Source organism: Gallus gallus, chromosome 1, assembly GCF_016699485.2.
Source record: "Gallus gallus isolate bGalGal1 chromosome 1, bGalGal1.mat.broiler.GRCg7b, whole genome shotgun sequence".
NCBI lineage: Eukaryota > Metazoa > Chordata > Aves > Galliformes > Phasianidae > Gallus > Gallus gallus.
Window position 1 is genome coordinate 39,917,513 of NC_052532.1, and position 12,967 is coordinate 39,930,479.

General features: G+C 35.2%; 1 protein-coding gene across 2 annotated transcripts in view; it reads left to right on the forward strand.

The window, feature by feature from the left end:
• The window catches only part of OTOGL (otogelin-like), a 101,144-nt gene that overhangs the window by 68,295 nt on the left and 19,882 nt on the right, over positions 1-12,967 (forward strand). For both annotated transcript variants that reach the window (XM_015283301.4, XM_046898971.1), the window contains 11 exons: positions 28-306; positions 889-1,006; positions 2,516-2,595; positions 3,533-3,793; positions 5,478-6,382; positions 7,549-7,726; positions 8,645-8,787; positions 9,083-9,106; positions 9,223-9,315; positions 9,985-10,174; positions 11,352-11,566. In XM_015283301.4, coding sequence (XP_015138787.2) covers positions 28-306; positions 889-1,006; positions 2,516-2,595; positions 3,533-3,793; positions 5,478-6,382; positions 7,549-7,726; positions 8,645-8,787; positions 9,083-9,106; positions 9,223-9,315; positions 9,985-10,174; positions 11,352-11,566 — 2,486 coding nt within the window. The remainder of the gene's footprint in view (positions 1-27; positions 307-888; positions 1,007-2,515; positions 2,596-3,532; positions 3,794-5,477; positions 6,383-7,548; positions 7,727-8,644; positions 8,788-9,082; positions 9,107-9,222; positions 9,316-9,984; positions 10,175-11,351; positions 11,567-12,967) is intronic.

Sequence of the window (12,967 nt, forward strand, 5' to 3'; positions counted from 1 at the left end):
AATGGTTTACTTTTTCTTTTGTGGAAGCTCTCTCCCTTGTTTCCCTTGAGTGTGCTGAAAGACCAAACTACTTTCTGTATGTACATGCTGATGAAACTGTTGGGTTGGAGCAATGGCAGGCAAGTACCTCCTTCCAAAGACGAGCCACCTTCTTCCACCACCAAGGCCTCTGGAGTCCAGGGCTCAGCGCCTTTGAGCTACATAGTAAAAAAGGCTTTTTCATCATTCTCACATCATCTGGTGTTAAAGTGGCAAAGTACGATGATTCAGAAGAATTCAAACGTATGAGTAGCTTCAGTATTGAAGGTAAATTTTGCATAATCCCCATGAATAAGTACAGATTCTTCTGCTTGCCTTTGGAGCACTTCTCTTGTGTCAACAACAGCAACTAGTATTTTAAATTTCTCTTCTAACTTGGTCTTGAATCCCACCTCCAAATGTTGTAATTTTCTAATTCCTGCATATGCAAAGATTAATTTATCTTTGGACTATATTCTCATTCTTTTTCACATTGTAGCATGTCACAGAAAATGCATGTTATTGAGCGGTATGATATCTTGTTTTTCTAGTGAATGAGGTAACTATTGCTTCTGAAACAAACAGTACATTCAGTATGTTTCACTGATTTGTTTAATCAAAATATGCTGTGAAGAGTGAGTAGTTTTTTCTATTTTTTCTGTTTTGATGTCTTTTACCTTGTTTGAAGTACTTATCCAAATGGCATAAATGAATGAAATCTCACCTATTAAAGTTCCTGAGAATTTCTATTCTTAGTTTTCTATTTTTACATTTTTCTGAAATTGCTAAGATACATTATAGAAAAGACTATACATTTATAGTTTATTGACTTACACAGCCAATAAATAATACATTTTCCTTCTTCGTCAGAACTCAGTGCATCTGTGCCTTACAGGAAGATGTGTGAATGGAGATATGAATCTTGTGCTAATCCTTGCTTTAAAACATGTAGTGATCCTGAAGGAACAGCATGTAAATTCCTTCCTCCGTAAGTCAAATTAAGCTCAGTATTACTACTACATTATTTTATGTCTTGTATGTTTTCTAAAAATTACTGCAGCAGCAATATCCATTTATTTTACTCATCCAGATTTCAACAGCAGCTCTTACAAGTATTGCGAAAACCTCTTGCTTTCCATGTTATATATTCCTTTTGCATGTGATCTTTTGACATAAGTAGGAGCAAGAATAAAAAGGGTTGTATTTAGCTTAGGGGATTAACTTCTGGCAGTGCTAGGTAGAAATATATTAAATGAAATGAAGGCTATTCCCTTCAATGACTATGATATATTCACGTCTCAAACCAGTATCTCATGATGCTGTAACTGAATTATCTTTCTGGAGTTCGTATGCCTGAGGCAAAAGCCTGGAACAATTTTAAGGGTGAGTGACGCCCTCTCCTGTGAGCGGATGGAATTTTATACTAAGAGATGTTCCTTGGCACAACTTGAAGGATTTCACACTGCTGATGTTAGCTTGTTTCTTAGTCCTGCTAATAAGGATTCCTGTTTCCATGGATTCCTGGCTTCTATGAAACCAGAATTCTTATAAACAAACGAAAAGAAAAGGTGTCTTAAAAAAAAAAAAAAAGACAAAATAAAAAGAATGAAAAAGGTGAAAAAGAATTAATATTTTGAATTTCAGATTACCTACCTATTCATATGCAGTCTGTGACTAGGATTACTACTAATATTAATTACTACTCATATTAATAATTTCCTGTCATGGTATTCTTAGATTTTCCCTTATTAGCACAACAGTTTTATCTCAGGGGAAACCTTATTGCTCTCTACAACTACCTGAAAGGAGGTTGTGGTGGGGTGGGGCTTAGCCTCTTCTCCTGTAGTAGGGGATAGTGATAGGACAAGAGGTAATGGCCTCAAGTTGCATCAGGGCAGGTTCAGAATGGATATTTGGAAAAATTTCTTCTCAGAAAGAGTGGTGAGGCACTGGAACAAGTTACCCAGAGAAGTAATGGAGTCATCATGAAGGTGTTTAAGGAAAGCACAGAAATAGTACCTGGGGACGTGTTTTAGTGGGCAGTATTGGTGGTAGATGGGTAGCTGGGCTAGATGATCTCAGAGGTCTTTTCCAACTTAAATGATTCTGTGATTCTAAATATCTTTATATTATTTATATTATCTAAATATCAGAAATGAATATATACAGCAGTATTGTAAGTGAAATTTTTGGTCCTCTTGGGAACCTTTCAGCATAAGCACCTGAAATTCCACCTGAGTGGGGAAGCAGAATGCTCCAAATCTGTCATATTCATTAGTATATGAAAATAATTGATGATTAAAAATTTAGAAATAGAATTGTATTGTCTTATTTACCTTGAAATGCCTCAGAATTCTGTTTTCATCATTGCTCTGGAAAATTCCCAGAAATCTGATGGGAAAGGCATTCAAATATCTTATTATATCAAACTGAAATAACTTAAAATTTATTTGTATTTCTACTGTGGCTTTAGAATTAACTACACAATATTTTAAAGGGTTGAAGGATGCTTGCCTTATTGTCCCAAAAACATGATCCTTGATGAGGTCACACTTAAATGTGTTTACCCAGAAGACTGTAAGTATATGTTATGCTATTGATCTAATCTTATAAATCATTCTACAGATCCTTTGAGGTTTTAATTAGATATATTTTGCTTTTATTTTCCGTTACTTAAATAAATGCTTTAACAGAATACCCTTCTTTAGAAGAGCCTTCTGGGACATAGGCTCAATTTCCAGTCATTCAAAATGCATCTTCTACATCCAAATGAGACATAGCTAAAGATGAATTATTTCATTTCTCTAATACTTTATAAAATTCAGTATTTGTGATGATGTTATACTCACCTCAAATGTGATTTGACTATATAACTACTAATGTGTCATATGCGTATGGAAGATTTCAAATGGAAAAAATATTGCTATGGTGAAAAGTTCAGACTTTTCAGTTGGTGAGGCACCATTAATAAATTCAGGACATCTATTTTATAATTTCTGGTGTGTGAAGTTACCACATTATTTGGTTATTTTGGGGATACTGTATTCTTTTAACAACTAACAACAAATGTAACAATTACATTTTAATACTGTCTTTTTAACTTATAAGTTTGAATTAATTGCATTTTTATTTTTGCTAGTATGAAGTTATACGGCCTTCCAAAGAGATAAAAGAAGATAAACTCTAAAACTCTATAATTTTTTTATTCCAAACATTCTGCCATTTTAGAGTTAACGAGTTTTCCATAGAACTCTCTTGTTGCTTCAAAACTATTCTGCAAAGTCAAGGTTGTAAGTAATAATAAAAATATGCTATTCCATTTTCAAACAAAATTAGAAAACTTCCTGAGAGCTGAGTTCCTCAAAGCCATCAGGCAACCTGAAACCATTACAAACTTATCTTTTCAGCAAAGTTATGCTCTGATTTGCTAATCTTTAAATGTGACTTATGTCAAGATAGATGTTGCTATTTTTCTTTACCATAAAAGACAGTGAAATGTGCCTTTTCCTTTTAGGCATACCTGTGAAACCTATGGGATCAGCAACCGGAACAAAACCTTCATTGTTAATCTCTCACCCGGTTGCTACCACAGAGAGATTTCCTACGACACCTCCTATACATGTAACTTCATGGACTGAATCATCTGGTACTGATATGACAGTCAAAATTACCATGAAGACAAACACAACTTTAGCAAGAATGAATATTTCAGCGCAGTCCGTTACAGACTTGTACTCACTGGAAGATGCCACCTATTCAGCATATTCACTTCCAAGTATAGTGGAAACTTCTGATGTACCTCACAGCACTTCAAGTCCTTCTGTCCTTTTCAAACTCATCTCTTCAACAGATTTTCCAGCTGCTTTTCAAGCCTCAGCCATCACACCGTATACTGTCAATTCTAATGCATCTACAACTTTACCCATTCCAATAGCAACTTCAACAACCTTACTCAGTAGAATTCCTCTTCCAACACATTCTATATTATTAACACCCAGTTCCTTTGTTCCATTTCCACTTGAAGTATCCACCTCTCAGCAAGGAACTCTTCCCTCTACCTCAACACTTGAACCTCCAAACCATCTTTTGTCACTTCTAAGCTGCTAGCAGGAACTGTGAGGAGTAAGAGTCCTTCAGAAAGTTATTCTAAGGAAGAAGCAGTATTTTCTGAATTGTCTTTGCCTGCTTGGATGGCTGTTCGAGATACTTTCACAAGACTCATGTTTCTTCTAAGCTGACAGCTGATACTAAGTATACCTACCTCTTCTATATCTCCTTTGTCTGTTAGAACTATATCTAGTGTTGGTCAACCTATAGGTCATCCAACACCTATTTCTCCGTTGACTTCAATTGCTTATCAAATTTCTAAAGCAACTAGATTTGCTGGCTTTGAGACAAGTTTTCCTCAATTAATCACAGCTTCATATTCTGAAACAGCTGAACCCCTGTCTAAAACTTCTCTGGTACCACTAAATACAAGTTATCTAGTTTTTCTCCAAAGCCATTTTTATCTTCAGTAGAAATTTCAGTGACTGTTCTCAAGCAGACCTCTCCATTAATGAAAGGCAGTGTTTCTACTGCTTTGTCCGTAATGACTGCATCTTTAACTTGAGTAGCATCTCAAATCCTATAACCACTTCTAGTCCTCTGTAACACATCAAGTATCTATACCAGTGCATTCCCTGATAACCTCCCTGAAACCCCCCAAAACTCTAGATGTTACTTTTCTGCCAAAGTGTATTTATAAAGAACTTTCTACTTCTTCAATGTCTTTAGTAGTAAGTCCTACATTATTTGATGATGTGTTTACAGCAAGCTCAAGCTCAATAGAAGATAAATATATAATGCAAACTGATTCCTGTTCACTGTCATTCACTTCTAAAAAGCCAAGGAAGTCTGCTAGCTCCAGTCTTCCTTCCTAGGATGCTGGTACTACCTCTGAATACCATGTTAATAGTCACTGCAAAAATTACAGAGGACCTAAGCAGTCCACACACAGAACTGAAAATTACCCCTTTACACTGACAGCAAGCACTTTCACTCCTAAAGATCCTTCTTTTACAATACTATCATCTTTTTGAAAAATCTTGCTATCATCACTACTATATTCTGTGACTTCATGTACTACAGTGATTCCCATGTACTACTCACTGATTCCCATATTCAGTTGACCATCTTTGTTATCACAAAATATAACTGCTACCCAAGCACCAGTTTCATCTCTAGATACACAAGCAAGATCAATAAGTACAGTTGTAGACTTTGAATTTCTGCAGATTTTTCGACATTTGTTTTAAACATAGGATCTTCTACTAGCCTCTTAGCATCACTAAACACATCATTATACCACCCTCTTTACTAATGCCTAAAACTCTAGAGGCATCTTTAGAAAGCCAGTCCAACAGAGTCTCTGTGTCTTCACCTCCTCCTAAGACCTCTCGTCTCTACTATTTCTCTAGGAAAACACAGTTCTTCGGTAAGCTCTTCAGCAGAAGATGGAACAGTATCAGTCATATCAGCTGGAATCATCACTCAGTCGACTACATCAGTGATAGTGAATACAACAGTGAATGCTACATCCTTAAAAACACCTTATACTTTTGCAAAAATACTACCTAGTTCTTCAGCCAGTGTATTAGTTGCTTCTGACACTACTGTAGACCCTAGGATCACTGCAAAGACCACTGATGATTTTGCTGATTCAAAGTTACATATGGCTTCAGCTTCAGTTCCTACTACCATAGAAACACCTACGTATGAGTCACACAAATCTTTACTTACATTTGCTCCATCTGAAGTTTCACAGAGCAGTAAAGAAATTCCAAAAACAACAGTCATGAAAATGAGTACCACAAGCCCACCATTATCAAAGACAAAAAGTACCTCATTTACAACTTCAGAATTTAAGTATGTAACCTCATTTGAAAGAACTGTAGGTATTTTAGAAAGCAGCCAGACTTCATATGTACAAAGAAATGTAACTAAGGCAAAGTCAACCACAACTGAGAAACCTTTCCTACCTTATTTGACAGTTTCTGCAAGTCGGAGTTCGCCTTTTTCAAGTGTAAGGATAACCTCAGCAAAAAATCTCTCCGAAGTCCTGGATGCCAAGGCATCAGATTGGTCCAAAATCCTAACACAGACTACCATTAAGCCTTATTTCAATTTAACAGAACACTCAGAACTGCAAGATAGAACTTTAATAGATTTTTCTCATTCTAGTGGTGAAATGGCTCTGTCTTCTCCTTCCCCCATGGAAACACAAACTTCTCTGGCAAGCACAGACACAGTGACAACTATAGCTGACAAAACTTTGTTTGGCACAGTGATGCATACACTGATGTCTTCATCTTCTGAATGTGTGGTATGATCACTTTTACTTGCCCCACAATGTTAATATGTGTATATATAATATATAATACGTATTCCTTTTCAGTCTGATTATAATGTCATGCATGTTATAACAGACGTTTTAAATATCTCTATTTTTCTTTTTAGTTTTCAATTTAATAAAATGAATTATTCTTGGAGGCCTGTGGTATCCCCGCTCTTGTATTGCCCTGGTCTATTCTGTAACTTAGATGCATTGCTACGGAAAAAAAATTGGTTTTAAAGCTGTGTGCTGATTCTAGACAGTAAAATATATTTCTGAGATAGAGAAAAAGCCAGAAACCATAGAATGTTAGGGTTTCTGCATAGTACTGCCTTTCTTTATTTTTTTTTTTCCATTTCTTTTTTTGTGATAGGCTTTAAAATGGTGGGAATGTGTGCTTCTGTATTTCTTAAAATGCTTTGGGTTATTACTGAACATAACATAGACCCTCAGTGCAGAAAGCTTTATATAGAGTATTCCACTATTGCTAGACAGAACGGAAAGGTTGTATATGAATTAATGTGGATTCTTGTCATCTGTAACAACCAAAAATAAACAATCATTTCCAAAATAACAGATTAAAAAATCCACAGCTGCAAGATAATTAAGTCTGTAAGGTATAGACACTCTAAATCTAAATTGCAGGATGCTTCTGCACCATCAAAACCTTCTTGGCATGTCAGCCTGAATTTTTTAACTGGCTGAATTATCTTCAGATGTCTATTTATTTTATGCAATTTATTTTATAGCCATATTTTTTGTATGTATGTATTCAATTTCTCAGAGAAAGTGCTACTATTTTTTCCCTCAGTGTTTTGGTTACTTAGGGATCTTTTACTTTCTAATAGAAGGAGGTCAAAGTATTGATTTAATGATCTCTCGTTATTTTAAACTTGGACCAGGTTAACTTGGAGAGATCTAGAGACTATGGTTAGCTTGCTTGGTATGTGTCTCGTGGAACAAGTGCATGTATTGGTCATTGTTTACCAATTTTATTTTAGTCCAGCTACCAGACCCAATGACAGGTACATACGAGGGGTCACATAGATGCTTTAATTCTGTCTCAGAGCAGAGCATGAACTAGTGAAGAATTGTTAATGGTTCGTTAGTACAATGAGTGTAAAGTTGATTCTGGTTGTTTTTTTCTTATACGAAAGCCAAGATACCTTGAACCTGTCGACAAATGTAGCCAGTATGTATGTGTTCATACGAGCTGGATGTTATACAACCTTTCAAAGAACTGCCTTAAGGATGTGCAGAAGCCAGACTGTGGTTTTCGAGGAATGCCAGTTCAAGTTAATAATGATAGTTGTTGCCCAGAATGGGAATGTCCTTGTAAGTCACTTTTATTTATAAATACTTACAACATAGAGCCTTAATATGTAAATTTTAGGTGATAAACTAAGAGACTATTACAGTGGACAGATAATGTTGAATATAGAAATTAATTTAAAGGAGATGACTTGGGTCTCATCAGCAGAACACAATGAAATATAGTAAATGCTTTGGTATCTTTGAATTAACATTCAGGAGTCGAGTTTGTTTCAAACAAAAACACTGAAATTAGAACTGCAACATGAATATCAACATTTTCAGATGAAAATCTTCAGAATATGTATCATTAGAAAACATTTGTACGTCAGCATTTTGAGGAAGAATACAAATAAAATAGTAGCCTTTCATGAAAGAACCTCCAGATTTCACTCAGCTCTAGAAGGAGTTATTACTGACATTTAGAAACTGTAGAGACTGGGAGCAGACTTTCTGCCTAGAGTACCAGGAGTTCAAAGAGAAATTATATTAAAAACTGCAGCATTTCTGAAACTTATATAATATTTTTTAATATTCATCTTGAGATAAAATGGGTACATCTCTTGCTAACAGCACATCAAATATTTGTCTGTATTTAATTTAATTACATTGTCATTAAATTAATTAATGCATTGTCATGTAATCTGACAATGTAGAAATTCATTATTCTTACCTGTGAAACACTGTAATAAGTTAATTTTTCATGAATTTAAACTTCCCAGGGAGCAAAGCACTCGGCTAAGCTGTTTTCCACAGAGTAACATAAGGTGCTTCTCCTTGTGGCTCAGTATGCTGTCTGCAGAACAATGCCATCTAGACATATATATGAAAGTATCTTATATGAAAGCACTTCATATGAAAGTATTTGTCAAACTGAACATTTTTAGAAATGCCTAATATTATGTTTTGTGGTAGCCTCATTAAATGACACTTCTTTTTTAGGTCAGTGTTCTGTTCTGTCTGAACTGAGTGTTATTACATTTGATGGAAACAACATAGCCCTCTGTAACATGGCTTCTTATGTTTTAGTCAAGCTACCGGGAGAAATTATTGTTGCTCATATTGAAAAGTGTCCCGCTAATCAGGTAAGAAACTTGCATTTCCTTGGTAATTATAGTAGTGCTTGGAATTATTGTGTTAGGGGTATAACAGTTGACAAAAATGCATTGGTTTCTAAAAATAGTTCATTAGAAGATACATTATGCAAATTATTTTTTATTATTTATAATAAATATATTGAGTTTAATTAGTTTTATATTAGTTTCATTAGGAAAGCAGTTGTAGAAAAACGTTTAAACACAAAGAAAACACTCACTTTGTCAGAATAAGAATTCTGACAGTTATCATTGCATTTCTAATCTACTTTTCAATGTTTTCCAGAGTGCAAATTCAATAAGAAAAATAGTAAGTGCTTTTTTTTCTTTTACTAATTATAATTTGTGTTAATATTACACCTATGGAAATAATTCCCTTCCTCCTCAAAAACTGTAACCAAACTTGTTCATTACTTTTCTTTCAAGGTTCCTCCTGCAAGCACTTCAGGGCTCTGTTTTAAGAAATTAAATGTAACAACACAAACATCTGAACTACTTATCAACCGTTTAGAAAGAAAAGTAAGTGTATGTCACCAATATATAGCACGCATACACTAAAGAGATAATTGTAGTGCTGTTGTACTGTAGAATGCTGTAGGTCAGACTTAGAGTGATAGAATCCCTTCTGCAGTTCACATTCGCAGTGATTGCTGATGATATGATATGATGATATGCTAGGAGAAAAAACAATGTTTCTGATACTCAGATTTACTTGCCTGCCACTTGTATGATATTTCAAAGTGTTTCAAGATATTAAAGATTTTTTAAAGCTACAGAAGCATTCATACTAGATAATGTATTTCCAGATAACATCAAACAGAACAGAAGCTTTTCAATATGTAATAAATATTTAAGCTGTCATTTACGTTGGACAATAACAGATTAGAATAGGTAACTTTGAATAACTGAGATGAGATTTTTTTTTATTTTAACCAAATGATATGGGATAAGTATGGGATACTGCTTAATTTGAAAAGATTTCCATATCATTTTTTTTTCTCATGCCTATTTCATCTGCAGTTACAGTGTCACAGACAAGAAATGCTGTGATTTAAGCACAGCAATTACTGACACAGCATATGGCAGAGGCTGTAAAAATCTCTTTTGCTATTTGATGTGAAGACATCATATAAAATACATCTTTGCAATCTGTTTTTATCCCTGAAGCTTGTATTTGATTTATTTTAGGTAGTAGTGGATTCTGTAATACCATCATTACCATTTTCAAAAGAAGGACTGAGTATACAGGATACTGGTGCAATGTATGTCATTAATACTCCAGCTGGTATTAGCATCAAGTGGGCTCACATTACAGGCATCATAGATATACAGTACGGATTGCACTCTAACACATCAATAAAGACAGAAGGACTTTGTGGTGAGACCATGGTGGCAATTAATTGTTTTTATATTCAACATTTACACCTCATTTCTGTGTTCATTTTTGTGATCTGTTATCCCTATGACTCTTGTGACTTCTAGTAATTACACTAACAATTCTATTTGAGGTGGGCTTTTGAAATTCTGTTAATTAACAATAGTAAAACGATAATTCTGTGTGAAAGCAATGCTTCCTAACAAAGTATTTTTCAAAGTAATGGTCTGTACATTGTATTTAATTAACTTAAAACTGTACTCATCTCTGCCCTTTTTTATGAATATCATTGAAAACAAAGAAAAGGGAAACATTTTCTATGGAGAAATGACTACTGAAGAAGGTCAAGTAGTGAGAGTATATTTCAATGATAACAGGAGAAAGGGATAACTAAGATGCTGTCAGAGACAGCAAATGCTATGCAAAAAAGTAGAAAAAAGCAACAGAAATGCTGGCTGATCTCTGGGATGTGATACACTGTTGTGAAGATTAAAGTATCAATGCTATTGACTTCTTATGTATTTATTGGAGGTTTCTATTTCCATCAATGAATTAACTAAATACAATCTGTAATGTAGGTAGACAATGGATGCCAGGCATCCATTTTTTTGTTTTGTTTTGTTTTGTTTTTACTACTCTTGCATTAATAAATAAATAAGGAAAAACATTTTCAATTAAAAAAGTAGTTTGGTCTTCAAAAGGCTCCTTTCACTATTTCTTGCATTTAGAATGTCCAGTTAAGACTGAATGAAGTCAGCAATGTACAGTTGTTTTGAAAGCCACCTTCACTAACTCCCATGCAGCTGGCTGCTGTTCAGTAGAACAGTAACAGAATCTGGTGCCATGTCAGTGAATTTCCCACCCTCAGCAGCACCTTTTGGTAACAGTTTTTCTTAAAACTTTATTCATTGCTGAGAAAAGTATTATTACTTGTATTGCACGGTCTGCTCATTTTACTGAGACGATAATAAAACCACAAGTATACAATTGAAACTACTGTGGACATGTAGCTGCTTAGACTTACAAATTCAGATGCTAAGTCTCACACAAGAACTTGATGAACTGTTACTCTTACCTTATTAAATGTGCATTTCTTTGTCAAAGGAAGTAATATGCCATGTTCTGTTGGTTCTTTTTTTTTTTTTTTTTTTTTGCTTTGAACATGACACTCTCTTTCCAGGGGTGTGTAATGGAGATCCTACTGATGACCTGAAAATGCAAAACAGAACCATAATTACAAATATGGAGGAAATTGAAGTGTTCATTAAGAGCTGGGAAATTGAGAAATCCCTTGATGTAACAACTAGGAGGCCAGTAAGAAACTGTACTGAAGATAACTGCACATACTGCATGGAACTGTTAAACAAAAGTGTTTTCATCCATTGTCACAATAAAGTGAGTACAGAGAAATTCCAGGTGCAAATTAAATAGATATGATAGTGAGAGATATGCAGACTTTTTTATGTTATGCTTATTTTCATGAGTTCACAACAGGATGAATGGCTTTAATAAATATTTTTGTCATGCTGTCCATTGTAAATAAACACAGAATAACAGAATCACAGGGGTTGGAAGGGACCTCAAGAGATCACTGAATCCAACCCCCCTGCTAAAGCTGGTACCCTAGAATAGGTCACAGAGGTAGGCATCCACATGGGTCATGAATATCTGCAGAGAAGGAGACTTCACAGCCTCTCTGGGCAACCTGTTCCACTGTTCTGTCACCCTTACTGTAAAGAACTTCTGCATGTTTTTAATGGAACTTCTTGTGTTCAAGTTTTAAGCCATTGCTCCTTGTCCTATCACTACACACCACTGAGAAGAGCCTGGCATCATCCATTTGCCTCCCACTTCCCTATAGAGGTTTATAAACATTAATCAGATCCCCTCAGTCTTCTTTTCCCCACGCTGAACAGTCCCAGGTTACTCAGCCCTTCCTCATATGGGAGATGCTCCAGGCCCTCTATCATCTTCGTTATTCAGTTTTTGTTACGTAAAATGAAACAGGCGTTTATGTGGATCTCTGTGCTATTATGCTGTTTCTTAAATCACTGAGTAGGCAGAGCTCACAGGAGTGGCAACAGGTCATTATCTCGATGCAGGCGTGTTCCTAAAGATATTTTTAAGAAAAGCTTGACAACAGTCACTAGAAATGGAAGCCTCACGCTTTTTCTGTATATAACAGCAACTCATGCAGTCTGAGACTGATTGCACTAGTTACAGTCCCACTTCTGATGTAGTTGCTATTATGTTGACAGTTTTGTAGCTTTTCTAACAGAAATCATAATAATTTATTTTTGGAAACTGTGCTTTCAAATGAGGATGTAGCTCTTGCACACAGGCTACCACCAGAGGTAGCCAGTGCAACACACCACCTGCCAGCAATGTGAAATGAGAAATCCCATCTTGTTCAGGAGTGACTGACTTTCCTACTTTTCCCACTTAATTCAGAATAAAAAGGATTATTTATTCAAATGACCCTTTCTTTCCTAGAGATGGACATTTACAAATTTCCTATTCATTTCTAACTATTCTATTTTTCCGACCTGGTTTTGCTTTGCAACACTCTGTGGTTTCATCCCAGACAAATGTTGCTACAGGCATTGCAAGCAGCTGAACCCCTTCCTTCAAACTCTCAAACTCACTCTTCATTTTTCCCAGTTACAAATAAAATAGAAAATTCTTCCTAAAGAAATGGGTTAAAGAGATTTTAGAGCTATCTACCACAGAAACAAAATGGGAGGGAATGATGGAGGGAAAGAACAGTGGTAAGCAGTTTGGAATCAAGAAGGTAGA